General features: G+C 45.9%; 1 protein-coding gene across 1 annotated transcript in view; it reads left to right on the top strand.

Annotated features, from left to right (window-relative positions):
* Positions 1 to 11529, top strand: part of LOC144511136 (long-chain fatty acid transport protein 2-like) — a 59250-nt gene extending 47721 nt beyond the window's left edge. Inside the window, exons 9-10 of the mRNA XM_078241137.1 lie at positions 5861 to 5991; positions 11089 to 11529. Of these exons, the coding sequence (XP_078097263.1) occupies positions 5861 to 5991; positions 11089 to 11265 (308 nt within the window). The 3' untranslated portion in view covers positions 11266 to 11529. The remainder of the gene's footprint in view (positions 1 to 5860; positions 5992 to 11088) is intronic.
* The last annotated feature ends 7701 nt before the right edge of the window (positions 11530 to 19230 follow it).

Raw genomic sequence — 19230 nt, 5'->3', positions numbered from 1 at the left:
ACGATGTTGTGGCCATTACGCAGACATGGTTAGAACAAGGACAGGAATGGTTGTTGGAAGTTCCGGGGTATAGATGTTTCAGTAAGAGTAGGGAAGGTGGTAAAAGAGGTGGAGGAGTAGCATTGTTAACCAAGGATAGTTTAACGGCTGCAGAAAGGCAGTTCAAGGGGGATCTGCACACTGAGGTAATATGGGCTGAAGTTAGAAATAGGAAAGGAGCGGTCACATTGTTAGGAGTTTTCTATAGGCCCCCAAATAGTAATAGAGATGTGGAGGAAGAAATTGCAAAGCAGATTATGGATAGGTGTGGAGGTCACAGGGTAGTTGTCATGGGTGACTTTAACTTTCCAAATATTGATTGGAACGTTTATAGGTCAAATAGTTCGGATGGGGCAGTTTTTGTACAGTGTGTGCAGGAGGGTTTCCTGACACAATATGTGGATAGGCCGACAAGAGGTGGGGCCATATTGGACTTGGTACTGGGTAATGAACCAGGCCAAGTGTTAGATTTGGTTGTGGGAGAGCACTTTGGAGATAGTGACCATAATTCGGTGTCTTTCATTATTGCAATGGAGAGGGATAGGGCCGTATGGCAGGGCAAGGTTTATAATTGGGGGAGGGGTAATTTTGACGCGATTAGGCAGGAATTAGGGAGCATAAGATGGGAACAGAAACTGTCAGGGAAAGGCACAAATGAAAAGTGGAGCTTGTTCAAGGAACAAATACTGCGTGTCCTTGACAGGTATGTCCCTGTCAGGCAGGGAGGAAATGGCCGAGTGAGGGAACCATGGTTCACAAAAGATGTTGAATGTCTTGTCAAGAGGAAAAAGGAAGCGTATGTAAGGATGAGAAAACAAGGTTCAGTTGGGTCGCTTGAGGGTTACAAGGTAGCAAGGAATGAGCTAAAAAAAGGGCTTAGGAGAGCTAGGAGGGGGGGCATGAGAAGTCCTTGGCGGGTCGGATCAAGGAAAACCCCAAGGCTTTTTACACTTATGTGAGAAATAAAAGAATGACCAGGGTGAGGTTAGGGCCGGTCAAGGACAGTAGTGGGAACTTATGCATGGAGTCAGTAGAGATAGGAGAGGCGATGAATGAATACTTTTCTTCAGTGTTCACCAAGGAGAGGGGCCATGTTTTTGAGGATGAGTGTGAGATACAGGCTGATAGGCTGGAGGAGGTAGATGTTCTGAGGGAAGATGTATTAGCAATTTTGAAAAACCTGAGGGCCGATAAGTCCCCTGGGCCAGATGGGATATATCCTAGGATTCTTTGGGAGGCAAGGGATGAGATTGCAGAGCCTTTGGCTTTGATCTTTGGGTCCTCACTGTCCACGGGGATGGTGCCAGAGGACTGGAGAGTGGCGAATGTTGTTCCTCTGTTCAAGAAAGGAAATAGGAACGACCTGGCAATTATAGGCAGGTTAGTCTTACTTCGGTGGTCGGTAAGTTAATGGAAAAGGTCCTGAGGGTTAGGATTTATGACCATTTGGAAAGATGCAGCTTAATCCAGGATAGTCAACACGATTCATGAAGGTTAAGTCTTGCCTCACAAATTTGATTGAATTCTTTGAGGAGGTAACTAAGTGTGTAGATGAAAATAGAGTAGTTGATATCGTATACATGGATTTTAGTAAGGCGTTTGATAAGGTTCCCCATGGTTGGCTCATGAAGAAAGTAAGGAGGTGTGGGATAGAGGGAAATTTGGCTGATTGAATAAGTAACTAGCTATCTCATAGAAGACAGAGAGTGGTGGTGGATGGAAAATTTTCAAACTGGAGACCAGTTACCAGCGGTGTACCACAGGGATCAGTGCTGGGTCCTCTGCTATTTGTGATTTTTATCAATGACTTGGAGGAGGGGGCTGAAGGGTGGGTCAGTAAATTTGCTGATGACACCAAGATTGGTGGAGTAGTGGATGAGGTGGAGGGCTGTTGTAGGCTGCAAAGAGACATTGATAGGATGCAGAGCTGGGCCGAAAAATGGCAGATGGAGTTTAACCCTGATAAGTGCGAGGTGATTCATTTTGGTAGAACAAATTTGAATGCGGATTACAGGGTCAATGGCAGGGTTCTGAGGAATGTGGAGGAACAGAGAGATCTTGGGGTTCATGTCCACAGATCTCTGAAGGTAGCCACTCAAGTGGAGGGTAGGTCTTATGAGGAAAGGTTGAGGGGGCCAGGGCTTTTCTCTTTAGAGCGGAGGAGGATGAGAGGCGACTTAATAGAGGTTTATAAGATGATGAGGGGGATAAATAGAGTGGACGTTCAGAGACTATTTCCTCGGGTGGGTGGATGTAGCTGTTACTAGGGGGCATAACTATAAGGTTCATGGTGGGAGATATAGGAGGAATGTCCAAGGTAGGTTCTTTACTCAGAGAGTGGTTGGGGTGTGGAATGGACTGCCTGCTGTGATAGTGGAGTCGGACACTTTAGGAGCTTTCAAGCTGTTATTGGATAGGCACATGGAGCACACCAGGATGATAGGGAGTGGGATAGCTTGATGTTGGTTTCGAACAAAGTTCGGCACAACATCGAGGGCCGAAGGGCCTGTACTGTTCTATGTTCTATGTTCAAAATGCTGTTTGCCTTCTTAACTACTTGTTGGATCTCTTGCTAGCTTTTTGTGATTCATGCACTAGAACACCCAGATCCCTCTGCATTTCACTCACCTGCAGTGTCTCAACATTTAGATAATCTGCCTTTAGATTCCTCCAACTGAAGTGGTGACCTCTCACTTCCCCACATTAAACTCCATTTGCCAGGTTTCCACCTAATCCATCCATATCCCGTTGCAGAATCACGATATCCTCAGCACAGCCTGCCCTTCCACCTGTCTTTGTATCATCACTTTCAGACAGCCCTGACCTTTATTCTACCTTTGGCACTTACTCTGTATCAAAGCTTTCATTTTTAAAATGAGCGTTATCACTCCCTTTCCCTTGTGTTCCATCACATCTTTGTCATTTAATCTCTCCCCCCGCCTGAGCCTGCCCATCCCAGACCTTCGGTTCTGTCCGTCTGCCTCTCCCCCCGACTTTTCAGTTTAAAGTCCGTCACATTTCTGCCTTGCTTTAGTTCTGAGGAAGTCACATGGGCCTGAAATATTAACTCTGTTTCTCTTCCTACAGAGGCTGCCGGACCGGCTGAGATTTTCCAGCATTTTCTGTTTTTATTTCAGATTTCCAGCATCTGCAGTATTTTGCTTTTATGTCCATTTTTATCTCTCGCCTCAGGTCTTTACTGCGTTCGAAGTTGACTATTCAACAATTCTCCTCCCAGCATCCACCACAGCATCATCCCAGAACCTGCTACTGCCCCTAACCCCACTCACACAAAACTCTTTGACCTCTCAACACTCTGATTCACTAAGCCACGCTGCCCCAGCTTCAATAATGCCTTCATTCTCAAATTCTGACCCTTGTTTTCAAAACTCTCCATGACCTTTACCCTTTACCTCCAGCCTCCGACCACATCTGTGTGATCTCAATGGACATAAACTCCATCTTTGTCCTGTATTTTAGGACCTTAGGATAACAGAAATCAATCTCTACCTTAAAATTAACAATTGGTAGCATTTCCCTTAATATCTTGAAAACTTTGATCAAATCATCTCATAATTTTAAAAATTCCAGGAAATACAGCACTAGTTGGAGTGTTCTTTCCTTGTAATTTAACCCGTGAAGCCCAGGTATCTCTCGCCTCAGCCACGCTATCTAACGCTTGCTCTCTTACTGATGTATCTGCCCTTGGCCTGCTGTGATTTTCCAGTGAAGCCCAACACAAACTGGAGGAACAGCAACTCATCTGCAGATTGGGCATTTTACAACCGACCGGACTGAACATTGAGTTCAACAACTTCAGAGCGTGAACTCTCCCCTCCATTTTCCCCCCCCGCAGTGCCAGTCTATATCCGGTTCTTATGATTTGCTTTCAGACTGGGCAGGCGTTTATTCTGCTATTAACACTGACTCTGGCCCTATACTTTGTTCTTGTACCACTTACCGTTCCCACTCTCTTTGCTTTTGTTCCATGACATCTTTATAGTTTAATCTCCCCACCCTCCAACCTGCCTCTGAGCTTTTCTTTTTGCTCTGGTTGCTCTACCAGAAAATCCATTACTTTTCTCCCTCTCTTTAGCTCGGTACAAGAGTCACACAGACTCGAAACATTAACTCTGTTTCTCTCTCCAAAGATGCTGCCCGACTTGCTGAGTATCTCCCGCCTTTCTGCTTTTATTTCTGATTTCCAGCATCCGCAGTGTTTGGTGTTATCTGAAGTTGCCGAGAATTACTCACAGTAAATTCTGATCCTTGTGTATTTCCAACTTCCATTTATTCCATCACTGGTGGCCAAACCTCCAACTGCCTGGATTCCAAAGCCCTGAAATTTCCTCCACAAACCACCTTTCCCACTTTAATACTTCTTTCAAAACCTACCTCAATGACCAAGCTTTTCATCACCTATCCCACTGTCTCCTCTTTGGGCTTGCAATCAATTTGTGCAATTCCTTGGAACATTGGGCTATGATAAAGGTGCTTTATAAATGCAAGTTGTTGTTATATGTTCACCCACCCCATTATCCTATCTTTGCTGCAAGAACTTTCTTATCTTGGCCCTATTGTCTAGGGCTCCCTTCGCTAAATCTCCCACATTATCCACTCCACCTTTGGAAAACCCACCCGTTGGATCAATCTTTCCGTTTCCTGTCTGAATCGAATCTGTTCATTTTCTTCTTACTCTGCAGAGTATCTTAGGGCAAAGTTCTCTAAGTGCATGCTACTGAGTGATGATTCTCTTCTACTCGTTGTGTTCAGTCAATGTTACAGATTTAGGTCAGTTATACAGAGATAAATTAAGAGATGATTCTCGCTTGCCAGTAGCTAATTGTAAAATGATTTTTAGGACTGTCTGGTGAATGTTGAGCTGCTTGAATCCCAAAGGGAAATTTAAATCAGCTGCCAAAATGATTTTCTTTTTTGCAATTTGTACATTTTGAGGAGGAAGTCAGAAAGTGACATCACAAACCAATTGTGATGATTTTAGCTTAAAATAAATGTTTATTAAAATAAAGAAAATATTAAAAATTAGACTTAAACACAAGAATGGCTTCACACAGTTGCCAATTCTTTACAACAGTTCCAAAAGATCTTAGCTTAAACTATGTTCAGAGCTAACCTTGCCTTTTCTGAAGGGAATAGTCCTTATAGGTTTTTAAGTCGATAGAATTCCAGGAACGTTACCACACAATGCTCTCGGAGTTTCCTCTGAGGCTGATAGCAATGGCTTCTCCAAGTCGGCCCTTTCCTCACTGTCTTCTGGGAGATTTGAGCAGCTTTCTCCTCACGTGGTGTTTTCTTCTCTTTGCCGCCTTGTTTTGTACAATCTCAGAGTTTCCTTTACCCAGTACCAATCAAAATCTTTTCTTTACTTCATATCTCCTACATTTATAAAGTAAACCTGCCGTATTTTTGCCTCACTTATTTACCATTTTACAATTTATACACATTCTCCTTTAAAGTAAAACAACCCACTTCAAAATAAATCCTTTTATTGCCTTGTGTAAATGCTTATTCAACTTTCACTTTCTTCTTTAATCTACCAAAACCACCTCTACTTGATGTTTAGACCTTTGCGGACTCTCTGTCTAATTAATCTAATTAAAGCAATTACATCCCCACTAGCCCATTTTCCAGTGTATAAGAGATATGGGAGTGATAGCCCCAATGGAAATTATATTATCATTCCTTGTTTCCCTGACAGTTTGCACTCAGTTGAAAGAAGTTTCTTTAGAAATTCTTCAATCCATTTTATTCAGCTTAATCCTAATTTCCAGACATTTACACGGGACATTTTGTCTTTTAGGGCATGAAGGTCGAACTGGAATGGCCGCCATTCTGCTGCAGAGTGGAAGAGACTTTGATGGAGCACAGCTGTATGAACATGTGACAACCCATCTCCCAAGTTACGCTCAACCCCGCTTTGTGAGAGAACGGGTGAGTCCTGAATAACTTCACACACAACTTTGGACTTTTCTGTGGGGCTAAATGTTGAATAGATTATATTGGGTCTAGGATGTGTATTACATAAGATCTACATTATATAAGAACCATAGAACATTACAGCACAGAAACCGGCCTTTTGGCCCTTCTTGGCTGTGCCGAACCATTTTTCTGCCTAGTCCCACTGACCTGCACCTGGACCATATCCCTCCACACCCCTCTCATCCATGTACCTGTCCAAGTTTTTCTTAAATGTTAAAAGTGAGCCCGCATTCACCACTTCATCTGGCAGCTCATTCCACACTCCCACCACTCTGTGTGAAGAAGCCCCCCCTAATATTCCCTTTAAACTTTTCCCCCTTCACCCTTAACCCATGTCCTCTAGTTTTTTTCTCCCCTAGCCTCAGTGGAAAAAGCCTGCTTGCATTCACTCTATCTATACCCACCATAATTTTATACACCTCTATCAAATCTCCCCTCATTCTTCTACGCTCCAGGGAATAAAGTCCTAACTTATTCAACCTTTCTCTGTAACTCAGTTTCTCAAGTCCCGGCAACATCCTTGTGAACGTTAGAAAACCATAGAAAACCATAGAAAATTACAGCTCAGAAACAGGCCTTTTGGCCCCTCTTGTCTGTGCCGAACCATTTTATGCCTAGTCCCACTGACCTGCACTTGGACCATATCCCTCCACACCCCTCTCATCCATGAACCCGTCCAAGTTTTTCTTAAATGTTAAAAGTGACCCCGCATTTACCACTTTATCCGGCAGCTCATTCCACACTCCCACCACTCTCTGCGTGAAGAAGCCCCCCCTAATATTCCCTTTAAACTTTTCTCCTTTCACCCTTAACCCATGCCCTCTGGTTTTTTTCTCCCCTAGCCTCAGCGGAAAAAGCCTGCTTGCATTCACTCTATCTATACCCATCAAAATCTTATACACCTCTATCAAATCTTCCCTCAATCTTCTACGCTCCAGGGAATAAAGTCCCAACCTATTCAATCTCTCTCTGTAACTCAGCTTCTCAAGTCCCGGCAACATCCTTGTGAACCTTCTCTGCACTCTTTCAATCTTATTTACATCCTTCCTGTAACTAGGTGACCAAAACTGCACACAATACTCCAAATTCGGCCTCACCAATGCCTTGTATAACCTTACCATAACACTCCAACTCTTATACTCAATACTTTGATTTATAAAGGCCAATGTACCAAAGGCACTCTTTACGACCCTATCCACCTGTGACGTCACTTTTAGGGAACTCTGTACCTGTATTCCCAGATCCCTCTGTTCAACTGCACTCTTCAGAGTCCTACCATTTACCCTGTACGTTCTTCTTTGGTTTGTCCTTCCAAAGTGCAATATCTCACACTTGTCTGCGTTAAATGGGGGCAAGGCAGTGGACGTGGTATATATGGATTTTAGTAAGGCGTTTGATAAGGTTCACCATGGTAGGCTTCTGCAGAAAATGCAGATGTATGGGATTGGGGGTGATCTAGGAAATTGGATCAGGAATTGGCTAGCGGATAGGAAACAGAGGGTGGTGGTTGATAGTAAATATTCATCATGGAGTGCGGTTACAAGTGGTGTACCTCAGGGATCTGTTTTGGGGCCACTGCTGTTTGTAATATTTATTAATGATCTGGATGAGGGTATAGTTGGGTGGATTAGCAAATTTGCTGATGACACCAAAGTCGGTGGTGTGGTAGACAGTGAGGAAGGGTGTCGTAGTTTGCAGGAAGACTTAGACAGGTTGCAAAGTTGGGCCGAGAGGTGGCGGATGGAGTTTAATGCGGAGAAGTGTGAGGTAATTCACTTTGGTAGGAATAACAGATGTGTTGAGTATAGGGCTAACGGGAGGACTTTGAATAGTGTGGAGGAGCAGAGGGATCTAGGTGTATGTGTGCATAGATCCCTGAAAGTTGGGAATCAAGTAGATAAGGTTGTTAAGAAGGCATATGGTGTCTTGGCGTTTATTGGTAGGGGGATTGAATTTAGGAGTCGTAGCGTTATGTTGCAACTGTACACAACTCTGGTGCGGCCGCACTTGGAGTACTGTGTGCAGTTCTGGTCCCCACATTACAGGAAGGATGTGGAGGCTTTGGAGAGGGTGCAGAGGAGGTTTACCAGGATGTTGCCTGGTATGGAGGGGAGATCCTATGAGGAGAGGCTGAGGGATTTGGGATTGTTTTCGCTGGAAAGGCGGCGGCTAAGAGGGGATCTTATTGAAACATATAAGATGATTAGAGGTTTAGATAGGGTGGATAGTGATAGCCTTTTTCCTCTGATGGAGAAATCCAGCACGAGGGGGCATGGCTTTAAATTGAGGGGGGGTAGTTATAGAACCGATGTCAGGGGTAGGTTCTTTACCCAGAGGGTGGTGAGGGATTGGAATGCCCTGCCAGCATCAGTAGTAAATGCGCCTAGTTTGGGGGCGTTTAAGAGATCCGTAGATAGGTTCATGGACGAAAAGAAATTGGTTTAGGTTGGAGGGTCACAGTTTTTTTTTTAACTGGTCGGTGCAACATCGTGGGCCGAAGGGCCTGTTCTGCGCTGTAATGTTCTAAGTCTAAGTCTAAGTAAGTAAATTCCATTTGCCATTTTTCAGCCCATTTTTCTAGCTGGTCCAAATCCCTCTGCAAGCTTTGAAAACCTTCCTCACTGTCCACGACACCTCCAATCTTTGTACCATCAGCAAATTTGCTGATCCAATTTACCACATTATCATCCAGATCATTGATATAGATGACAAACAATGGACCCAGCACTGATCCCTGTGGCACACCACTAGTCACAGGCCTCCACTCAGAGAAGCAATCCTCCACTACCACTCTCTGGCTTCTTCCATTGAGCCAATGTCTAATCCAATTTACTACCTCTCCATGTATACCTAGCGACTGAACCTTCCTAACTAACCTCCCATGCAGGACCTTGTCAAAGGCCTTACTGAAGTCCATGGAGACAACATCCACTGCTTTCCCTTCATCCACTTTCCTGGTAACCTCCTCGAAAAACTCTAATAGATTGGTTAAACATGACCTACCACGCACAAAGCCATGTTGACTCTCCCTAATAAGTCCCTGTCTATGCAAATATTTGTAGATCCTATCTCTTTGTACTCCTTCCAATAATTTACCTACTACTGACGTCAAACTTACCGGCCTATAATTTCCCGCATTACTTTTTGAGCCTTTTTTAAACAACGGAACAACATGAGCTATCCTCCAATCATCCGGCACCTCACCCGTGGATACCGACATTTTAAATATATCTGCCAGGGCCCCTGCAATTTCAACACTAGTCTCCTTCAAGGTCCGAGGGAATACCCTGTCTGGTCCTGGGGATTTATCTACTCTGATTTGCCTCAAGACAGCAAGCACCTCCTCCCCTTTAATCTGTACAAGCTCCATGACCTCCCTACTTGTTTGCCTTATTTCCATAGACTCCATGCCAGTTTCCTTAGTAAATACGGATGTAAAAAATCCATTTAATATCTCCCCCATTTCTTTTGATTCCATACATAGCCGACCACTCTGATCTTCAAGAGGACCAATTTTATCCCTTACTATCCTTTTGCTCTTAATATGCCTTGTCGAAGCTCTTAGGACTATCCTTCACCTTGTCTGCCAAAGCAACCTCATGTCTTCTTTTAGCCCTCCTGATTTCTTTCTTAAGTAGTTTCTTGCACTTTTTATACTCCTCAAGCATCTTATTTGCTCCCTGTTGCCTATACATGTCATACATCTCTCTCTTCTTCTTTATCAGAGTTCCAATATCCCTCGAGAACCAAGGTTCCTTATTCTTATTCACTTTGCCTTTAATCCTGACAGGAACATACAAACTCTGCACTCTCAAAATTTCTCCTTTGAAGGCCTCCCACTTACCAATCACATCCTTACCAGAAAACAGCCTGTCCCAATCCACTCTTTTTAGATCCTTTCTCATTTCTTCAAATTTGGCCTTTTTCCATTTTAGAACCTCAACCCGAGGACCAGATCTATCTTTATCCATGAGCAAGTTGAAACTAATGGCGTTATGATCACTGGAACCAAAGTGTTCCCCTACACACACTTCCGTCACTTGTCCTAACTTGTTTCCTAGTAGGAGATCTAATATTGCATCCCCTCTAGTTGGTACCTCTGTATATTGATTTAGAAAATTTTCCTGAACACATTTTTAAAACTCTAACCCGCCTAGACCTTTAACAGTATGGGAGTCCCAATCTATATGTGGAAAATTAAAATCCCCTACTATCACAACTTTATGTTTCCTGTAGTTGTCTGCTATCTCTCTCTTCCAATTCTCGCTGACTATTGGGTGGTCTATAATACACCCCCCTTAATGTGGTCATACCTTTCATGTTTCTCAGCTCCACCCATAGGGCCTCTGTAGACAAGCTCCCTAATCTGTCCTGCCTGAGCACTGCTGTAACATTTTCCCTGACTAGCACAGTCAGGGAAAATTATATATTATATAATATTATATAATCTTATATTTGATCTATATTATACAGGGTCTGTCTTATATTTGATCTATATAATATAGGGTCTATATTATATATGTGTGCATTATATAGGAACTATATTGGGTCTGAATTATGTATTCCTCAGATCCAGAATCTCCTTGCCCAATTCTTCAATCTGGCCTTTTACTTTGTGTTCCCCCCCCAGCTTGTGCCCCCCCATCAGTGCCCCCTTCCCCGTTGTGCCCCCCAATGCCCCCCTACCCCCTCCCAGTGCCCCCCCACCCCCAGTCTCTGTTGCCAGTCATGCCAGTGGAGTGTCTGCCAGAGTCCCGCTCCTTGCTCCTCCACCGAGAGTGAATACAGGAGTGGGATTTTCCAGCTGCACTCTCCCCAAGGCCGGAAAATCCAGCCAGAGGCCAGTGGAGTTTTCTAGGTCTGCCCCACGCCCGCTACGATTCCCACGGCGGGCAGGACGGGAAAATCCCACCCGGGCCTCCCATCACAGCGCTTCTGTTTTCGGATTGGAAGCAAATTCGTTTTCGACCCCCAGAGCAAAATGTGGAGAGAGATTTGTAAAGGAGCAGGTGAGCGGGAGTGTCAGTAATCACTCATCTTTTCTTTCAGACAACAATAGAGACAACCGGAACCTTTAAATATTATAAAGTCACGTTGGTGAAGGAAGGGTTTGACCCAGCGACTGTGCAAGATGCACTTTACTTCCTTGATAACCAGAAAAGAAGTTACATTCGAATGGAGGAAGGAATCTATAACTCCATCACCACCGGCCAGGCCAGACTGTGATGCTGAGTCTGGGCTGATTCAAGGTGCCGTCAGGAACTGTCATCGAACTGGGTTCTTTGGAGAGCTTTGTGTCCATTCCAATGTTTTGACGGTAAAGCTGTGAATTGTGATGATGAAGCAAGAAACAAACCAAACTCCCTCATTCCACAGCTGATCAGATGTCAGAGTTTTTGCTGATTCTTCCCCAGATGGTGAGAGTTCGAGGAAAATCAGAAATACAAACAACGCAGGAATTTATTACTGTTAATAAAATTGTTGCTGATCTAGGCAAGTCTCTCTCTCTCGCCCTCTCTCCCTCTCCCCGTCTCTCTCTCCCAGTCTCTCCCTCTCCCCGTCTCTCTCTCCCAGTCTCTCTCTCCCTGTCTCTCTCTCTCTCCCCATCTCTCTCTCCCTCTCCCCGTCTCTCTCTCCCAGTCTCTCTCTCTCCCTGTCTCTCTCTCCCAGTCTCTCTCTCTCCCCGTCTCTCTCTCCCAGTCTCTCTCTCTCCCTGTCTCTCTCTCTCTCCCCATCTCTCTCTCCCTCTCCCCGTCTCTCTCTCCCAGTCTCTCTCTCTCCCTGTCTCTCTCTCTCTCCCCGTCTCTCTCTCTCTCCCCGTCTCTCTCTCTCTCCCCGTCTCTCTCTCTCTCCCCATCTCTCTCTCTCTCCCCGTCTCTCTCTCTCTCCCCCCGTCTCTCTCTCTCTCCCCGTCTCTCTCTCTCTCCCCGTCTCTCTCTCTCCCCGTCTCTCTCTCTCTCCCCATCTCTCTCTCCCCGTCTCTCTCTCTCCCCGTCTCTCTCTCTCCCCGTCTCTCTCTCTCTCTCCCCGTCTCTCTCTCTCTCTCTCCCCGTCTCTCTCTCTCTCTCCCCGTCTCTCTCTCCCCGTCTCTCTCTCTCTCCCCGTCTCTCTCTCTCTCCCCGTCTCTCTCTCTCTCCCCGTCTCTCTCTCTCTCGTCTCTCTCTCTCTCTCCCCGTCTCTCTCTCTCTCCCCGTCTCTCTCCCCGTCTCTTTCTCTCTCCCCGTCTCTCTCCCCGTCTCTCTCTCTCTCTCCCCGTCTCTCTCTCTCTCTCCCCGTCTCTCTCTCTCTCCCCGTCTCTCTCTCTCTCCCAGTCTCTCTCTCTCCCTGTCTCTCTCTCTCTCCCCATCTCTCTCTCCCTCCCCATCTCTCTCTCCCTCTCCCCGTCTCTCTCTCCCAGTCTCTCTCTCTCCCTGTCTCTCTCTCTCTCCCCGTCTCTCTCTCTCTCCCCGTCTCTCTCTCTCTCCCCGTCTCTCTCTCTCTCCCCATCTCTCTCTCTCTCCCCGTCTCTCTCTCTCTCCCCGTCTCTCTCTCTCTCCCCGTCTCTCTCTCTCTCCCCGTCTCTCTCTCTCTCCCCGTCTCTCTCTCTCCCCGTCTCTCTCTCTCTCCCCGTCTCTCTCTCCCCGTCTCTCTCTCTCTCCCCGTCTCTCTCTCTCCCCGTCTCTCTCTCTCTCTCCCCGTCTCTCTCTCTCTCTCTCCCCGTCTCTCTCTCTCTCTCCCCGTCTCTCTCTCCCCGTCTCTCTCTCTCTCCCCGTCTCTCTCTCTCTCCCCGTCTCTCTCTCTCTCCCCGTCTCTCTCTCTCTCCCCGTCTCTCTCTCTCTCCCCGTCTCTCTCTCTCTCCCCGTCTCTCTCTCTCTCCCCGTCTCTCTCTCTCTCGTCTCTCTCTCTCCCCGTCTCTCTCTCTCTCTCCCCGTCTCTCTCCCCGTCTCTCTCTCTCTCCCCGTCTCTCTCCCCGTCTCTCTCTCTCTCTCCCCGTCTCTCTCTCTCTCTCCCCGTCTCTCTCTCTCTCCCCGTCTCTCTCTCTCTCCCCGTCTCTCTCTCTCTCCCCGTCTCTCTCTCTCTCCCCGTCTCTCTCTCTCTCTCCCCGTCTCTCTCTCTCTCCCCGTCTCTCTCTCTCTCCCCGTCTCTCTCCGTCTCTCTCTCTCTCTCCCTGTCTCTCTCTCTCTCACCCTGTCTCTCTCTCTCTCACCCTGTCTCTCTCTCTCTCCCGTCTCTCTCTCTCTCCCTCTCTCTCTCCCTCTCCCCATCTCTCCCTCTCCCCGTCTCTCTCCCTCCCTCTCCCCGTCTCTCTCCCTCCCTCTCCCCGTCTCTCTCCCTCCCTCTCCCCGTCTCTCTCCCTCCCTCTCCCCGTCTCTCCCCGTCCCTCTCCCCGTCCCTCTCCCCGTCCCTCTCCCCGTCCCTCTCCCCCTCCCTCTCCCCCTCCCTCTCCCCCTCCCTCTCCCCCTCCCTCTCCCCCTCCCTCTCCCCCTCCCTCTCCCCGTCCCTCTCCCTCCCTCTCCCCGTCCCTCTCCCTCCCTCTCCCTGTCCCTCTCCCCGTCCCTCTCCCTCCCTCTCCCTCCCTCTCCCTGTCCCTCTCCCTCCCTCTCCCCGTCCCTCTCCCTCCCTCTCCCCGTCCCTCTCCCTCCCTCTCCCCGTCCCTCTCCCTCCCTCTCCCTGTCCCTCTCCCCGTCCCTCTCCCTCCCTCTCCCCGGCCTGTTTTGGATATAATTTCCTCTTTGCTACAAGCTGCTTTGACAATTCGCTGCTTCTCCTTGCTGAAGTTGTGGCTGGACAGATCCTGTTTTAAACAAATGTAAAAAAATGTAAGCATTTAAACGAGTGTCGCATTGTGTTGGGTTTGAGCAGAGATCTCTCAGCAGGCCTGAAGGCAAAGCAAATTCCTCCTAATTTACATGCGATCATGCAAAATTTCTTCATTTTGTTGCAAAGGAATGTCCCCCACTTGTAAAGACCACATAATAGCTGCTCTTCCATGGTATCCATGGTAACAATCCATTTGGGTCATAAGTATTAGGAGCAGGAGGTGGCCATTCTGCCCCTCGAGCCTATCCCAGCATTCAGTGCGATCATGGCTGATCCGATTGTAACCTCAACCCCATATTCCTGCTGACCCCCCGATAACCTTTCACCCCCCTCGCTAATCAGGAATCTCTCTCACTCGGCCTTAGAAATATTTGAAGTTTCTGTTTCCACTTCCTTTTGTGGAAGAAAGTTCCAGAGACGCGCCACCCACTGAGAGAAACAATATCTCCTTATCTATCTTAAACAAACAATGCAAGAAGTCTCACAACACCAGGTTAAAGTCCAACCTTTTTTTTAAACAAACAACCCCTTATTATTTCACAGCGACCCCTAGTTCTAAATTCCCCCTTAAGAGGAAACATCCTCTCCACATCCACCCTGTCCACACCCCTCAATGAGTACAATTTCTTGCTGGAAGGGGCTTACTCCTTGCTTCCATTTACAACATGAACAATAATCTTCAATAAAAGCATTGAAATAATGATAGGAACATCCTGAGTGTAGGAGTTTTGAGTAACACTTTCCTCTCTTTCTGTGGTAATCATTACCACACATTACCCCATAGCTCAGTGAGGGTGCAAGGTGGGATGTGCAGAGTGAAGCAACTTGCTACATTTTTATAGCCTGTCATTCAGCTTCCTCTGAGAATGCAGTTTATACTTCACCTACCAGTGTCAGTCTGGATTAATGGGCTCATTGTAAAGTGGGGTTTAAACCCAGAATCTTCTAAACTAGAAGAGGGAGTGAAAACACGAACGCTGAGTAAGAAGCTGATAAGGCACGTTATCCAAAAATTCAATCGTTCTTTAGATGTGGGCGTCGCTGGCTGGACCAACTTTCATTGCCCATCTCTAGTTGCCCTTGAGAAAATGGTGGTGAGCTGCCTTCTTGAATCGCTGCTGTCCATGTGGTGTAGGTACACCCACAATGCTGTTAGGGAGGGAGTTCCAGGATTTTGACCCTGTGACAGTGAAGGAACAATGATATATTTCCAAGTCAGGATGATGAGTGACTTGGAGGGGAACCTCCAGGTCATGGTGTTCCCAGGTATCTGCTGCGCTTGTCCTTCTAGATGGTAGAGGTTGCGGGTTTGGAAGGTGCTGCCTAAGGAGCCTTGGTGAGTTGCTGCAGTGCACCTTGTAGACGGCACACACAGCTGCATCTGTTTGTTGGTGATGGAAGGAGTGAATGTTTGTGGAAGGGGTGCCGATCAAGCGGGGCTGCTTTGTCCTGGATGGTGTCCTTCAGATGTGGTCTCACCGATGTCCTGTACGACCGAAGCATAACCTCCCTACTTTGGTAATCAATCCCTGTCACAATAAACGATAACATTCTATTCACTTTCCTAATTACTTACTGTACCTGTATACTAGCCTTTTGTGATTCATGCATTAGGACACCCAGATCCCTCTGCAATCTCTCACTCTTTAGATAATTTTCCTTTTTATTTTTCATTCCAAAATGGAATTCCAAAATTTCACATTTGCCAACATTATTCTCCATTTGCCAGGTCTTTGCCCACTCACTTAACCCTATCTATGTCCCTTTGTAGTCTCCTTGCATCCTCTTCACAATTTACTTTCCTACCTATTTTTGTGTCATCAGCAAACTTAGCAACCGTACCGTCAATCCCTTCATCCAGGTCATTTATATAAATTGTAAAAGGTTGAGGTCCCAGCACTGACCCCTGTGGCACACACTCATCGCATCCCACCAACCGGGAAATGGCCCATTTATATCTACTCTCTGTTTCCTGTCAGCTAGCCAATCTTCAATCCATGCCAATACGTCACCCTCTATAACATGAGCTTTTGTTTTCCACAATGACCTTTGAAGTGGCACTTTATCAAATGCCTTCTGGAAATCTAAGTACAGTACATCCACCGGTCCCCCTTTATCCACAGTCCTGTGCTGTCCAGTGTAGATTGTGTCTGAGAGTAGTTCTGCAGCAAAGGTCCCATCATCAGGTCCTTGACTTTGATGTCTCAGTGAATCAGATTGCCTGGAGTTTGTGTGAAAAAAGGCTCAGACTAGCTGCAGTTGCTGCAAAATGTTACCCCCTCACTCGTAGCAATGCAGCGTTTTTATTGCCCCTCGGAATGTTCTGCTCAGCATCTTAAGCAGCAGAATCTTCGGAAGCAGCAAGTTTCCATTCAGTCATCCCCACTCAGTCTGTCTGTTTCTGTGATTGGCAGTGACTGTGCTGCCATTATTGAGTCACGCAGCAAGGTTCCAGCGTTCTGGTCTGATAGACATTCTCAAATAGCCTCCCACTCCTTCAAATACCGACACTGGATTCTAGCCAGCAAAGCCATCAGAATAAACGATCTAATCTGGCGGAGCAGCCTCACAGAATGAAATCCCTGACATGATTCATCTTGCTCCAAATTAAAACATTACAGCGAAAAAAAATGGACTAATTGACTAATGATTCTCAGTAACTGTCAGTAATTAGTACTGGAGGAACGGGGATAATGAGTAGATGTCAGACAGTTCGTTAACATTCTAAAATAAAGGGTATACAGTTCTTGTCATTAACCATGTGAACAAGTTATGTAACTGCTATTGTGCTTGCTGTTCTAATTGGAGCATTAATAAATCCAGAAACTCTCAAAGTAGCCCAGAGGCTGATGTTACAAGCTTAGATTTTGGGATATCCCCTCACCGCGTGAGTCACGTAATGACATTGGCCTTGATTCTCCAGCTCTCTCTCAGAATTTATAGCACAAGAGGAGACCATTCAGCCCACTGCACCATGCTGGTGCTATCCCCTCATCTTTAACACCTTCTCCTGAATATTTCCTCATATCCTCTCCTTTTCTTCCTTCTCTAATATTTTTGCAATTCCCTTTGCAATGGTTTCTGTCTCTATCTCGGTGTTATAAATGTATCCCGGGGATTCCCCCTCCCCCCCCCCCCCAGGCAAGGGAAAAGAACAATGTGAAAGGGAATCAAGTTTTGTGGCGGAATGTTTACTTTGAGACCAATTCTAACTAACCAATTATATTAACTCTGTTAACTAGTTGATCATGGTCAACTATCAATAGTTAATCCGTCGTGAATCAGGATATTACAGATTCCAGAAACTCCAGGAATTCCCTGGATCACCAGCTGAAATGAAGTTTTATTTTGTAATAATAGAGACTGATATAAGTCCAACTTGTGAATTTATAAGATGTGTTAAAAATAAAGGATTTTGAGATTATGAAATGTCTGCTTTGGATGAATTGGAATTTGCCCATTAATGTTATTTAATTTTGAATGAGGTTAAAATGTTCGCTCTCGTCTACAGAATCTGCTTTCTAACTGGAGGAGATGATTTTTCTACCCTGTCCTACAGTTCATTCTGTGGATATTGTGTCGAGACAGGGGGATCTTTGTGATTGCGTTTTCTGGTAGCCGATTGGCTGTCTGGTTGCATTTTGTTTTGCAAATATTCTTCATGTAACGTAACTCTAACTGAATGGCAAACCTTCGTTAAACAGTTTCAAAGCATCCACTCAGAGAGGTAGTGGAATTGTCACTGGACTAGTAATCCAGAGTGTGCCTGCGCCTGCCGCATAGTCTGTTTTAACCCTTATACGGTGGACAAAGAATTGCGAGTAGACTTCTTGTTAGTACAGTAATATTTATTCACAATTATTAATCAACCACACAATCTATACTAATTATCTCACAGAAATACTAAAGTTCAAGTCCAATACTAGACCTTGACTTAACTTTTGTGTGACTGGCAAGTACCCAGACAGATATTGGCCTTTATCCGCGTGTTGGTCTCCTTAGTCCTCTGCGTAGTCTGATTCCTTGGTCTGGTCTGGCGCTCTGGCTCTGATCTTCCTTCCTTTCTTGGGTGTGGTGGCTCTCCTCATGCTGGTTGTTCCTGGTGATGGTCACCGTTGTTGTGGTTTGCTCGTTGAGAGAGAGAGAGGTTCTTCCATTGTGCAGTACCTTTTATACCTCGTTGATGTGGCGCTCTTTTTAGTTATTGTCAATCAATCGATCAGGGCTTGATCACCTTGATCGATAGAGTCCAATCAGGTGCTGTCATACCAATCTCTGGGTGTGTACCCAACAGCCATGCCTGTAGGTGCTGGGGGCATGTAGGTCACATACCTCCCTCCCAAATAAGGGGTTAAGGCTCCCGTGTCTGGTAAACAACCCGGTTTGACCAGAAAGTGTCCTTTGTCTTTGAGATGGCCGATATTCCAGCGTCTGCAGCTGCAGTGTGTTTATGGCTGTCCGATTTCTTTTGAGGCTGCAGCCTGTCTGTTTCTGTACTTATACAATTATCCCAATGTGCTCTTGCAAATCGCCATTTTAAGTGGCCCGTTTGGCCACATGACCAGCACGAGGAGAGCTGCCCCACCCAAGAAGGAAGGAAGACCAGAGCCGGAGTGTCAGACCAGACCAAAGGACCAGACTATGCAGAGGACTACAGAGACCAACATACAGATAAAGGCCAATGTCTGCCTGGGTACTCGCCAGTCACGCAAAAGTTAAGTCAAGGTCTAGTATTGGACTTGAACTTTAGTATTTCTGTAAGATAATTTTAGTATTGATTGGGTGGGTGATTAATAATTGTGTGTGAATAAATATTATGGTACTAAAAAGAAGTCTATTTGCAATTCTTTGTCCTTCATTTAAAGATTAAAACAGACTGTGTGACAGGCGCAGCAACAATTGGCGACTCTGGTGGGACATCGACAAGAAGTAACTTTGTTGCTCAGATATCGAATCCCACAGAACCTAATATTCCTGAAGATTTAGCCTGAGCCCGAATTAGGACAGCAAATGCCCCACATAACGGCCAGGATTTCAAGTAAATCGAAGGGAGTGGAAGGTCTATATTGAACAATTATTTAAAACTCAGAGCCAACAGCTGTAAATTCCTTTTGGACAAATAACTGCTTTCGGGAAATTTTGTATTGTCCATGTGTTGTTACTAACAAGGAGGATAGGGTAAACTCCATAGGTTTACATTAGAATCCGGAGGGATTAGGACCGGAACATCGCCCAAAGCCGTATCCGCAGTCCGATCAATTCTCTACCCCTTGTCATTGAATATAGAATGGCAGGAAACATTACAGAGACAGAGAAGTGTCCCATATGGGAGACAAAAATCAGGGAATATATTGAGAAGAAAGGCTGGCCCCTATGGGCAGAATCTTGTGC

This window comes from Mustelus asterias, chromosome 24 (assembly GCF_964213995.1).
Source record: "Mustelus asterias chromosome 24, sMusAst1.hap1.1, whole genome shotgun sequence".
NCBI classification, from domain to species: Eukaryota; Metazoa; Chordata; class Chondrichthyes; order Carcharhiniformes; family Triakidae; genus Mustelus; species Mustelus asterias.
This window is presented reverse-complemented; position numbering and strand designations above follow the sequence as displayed.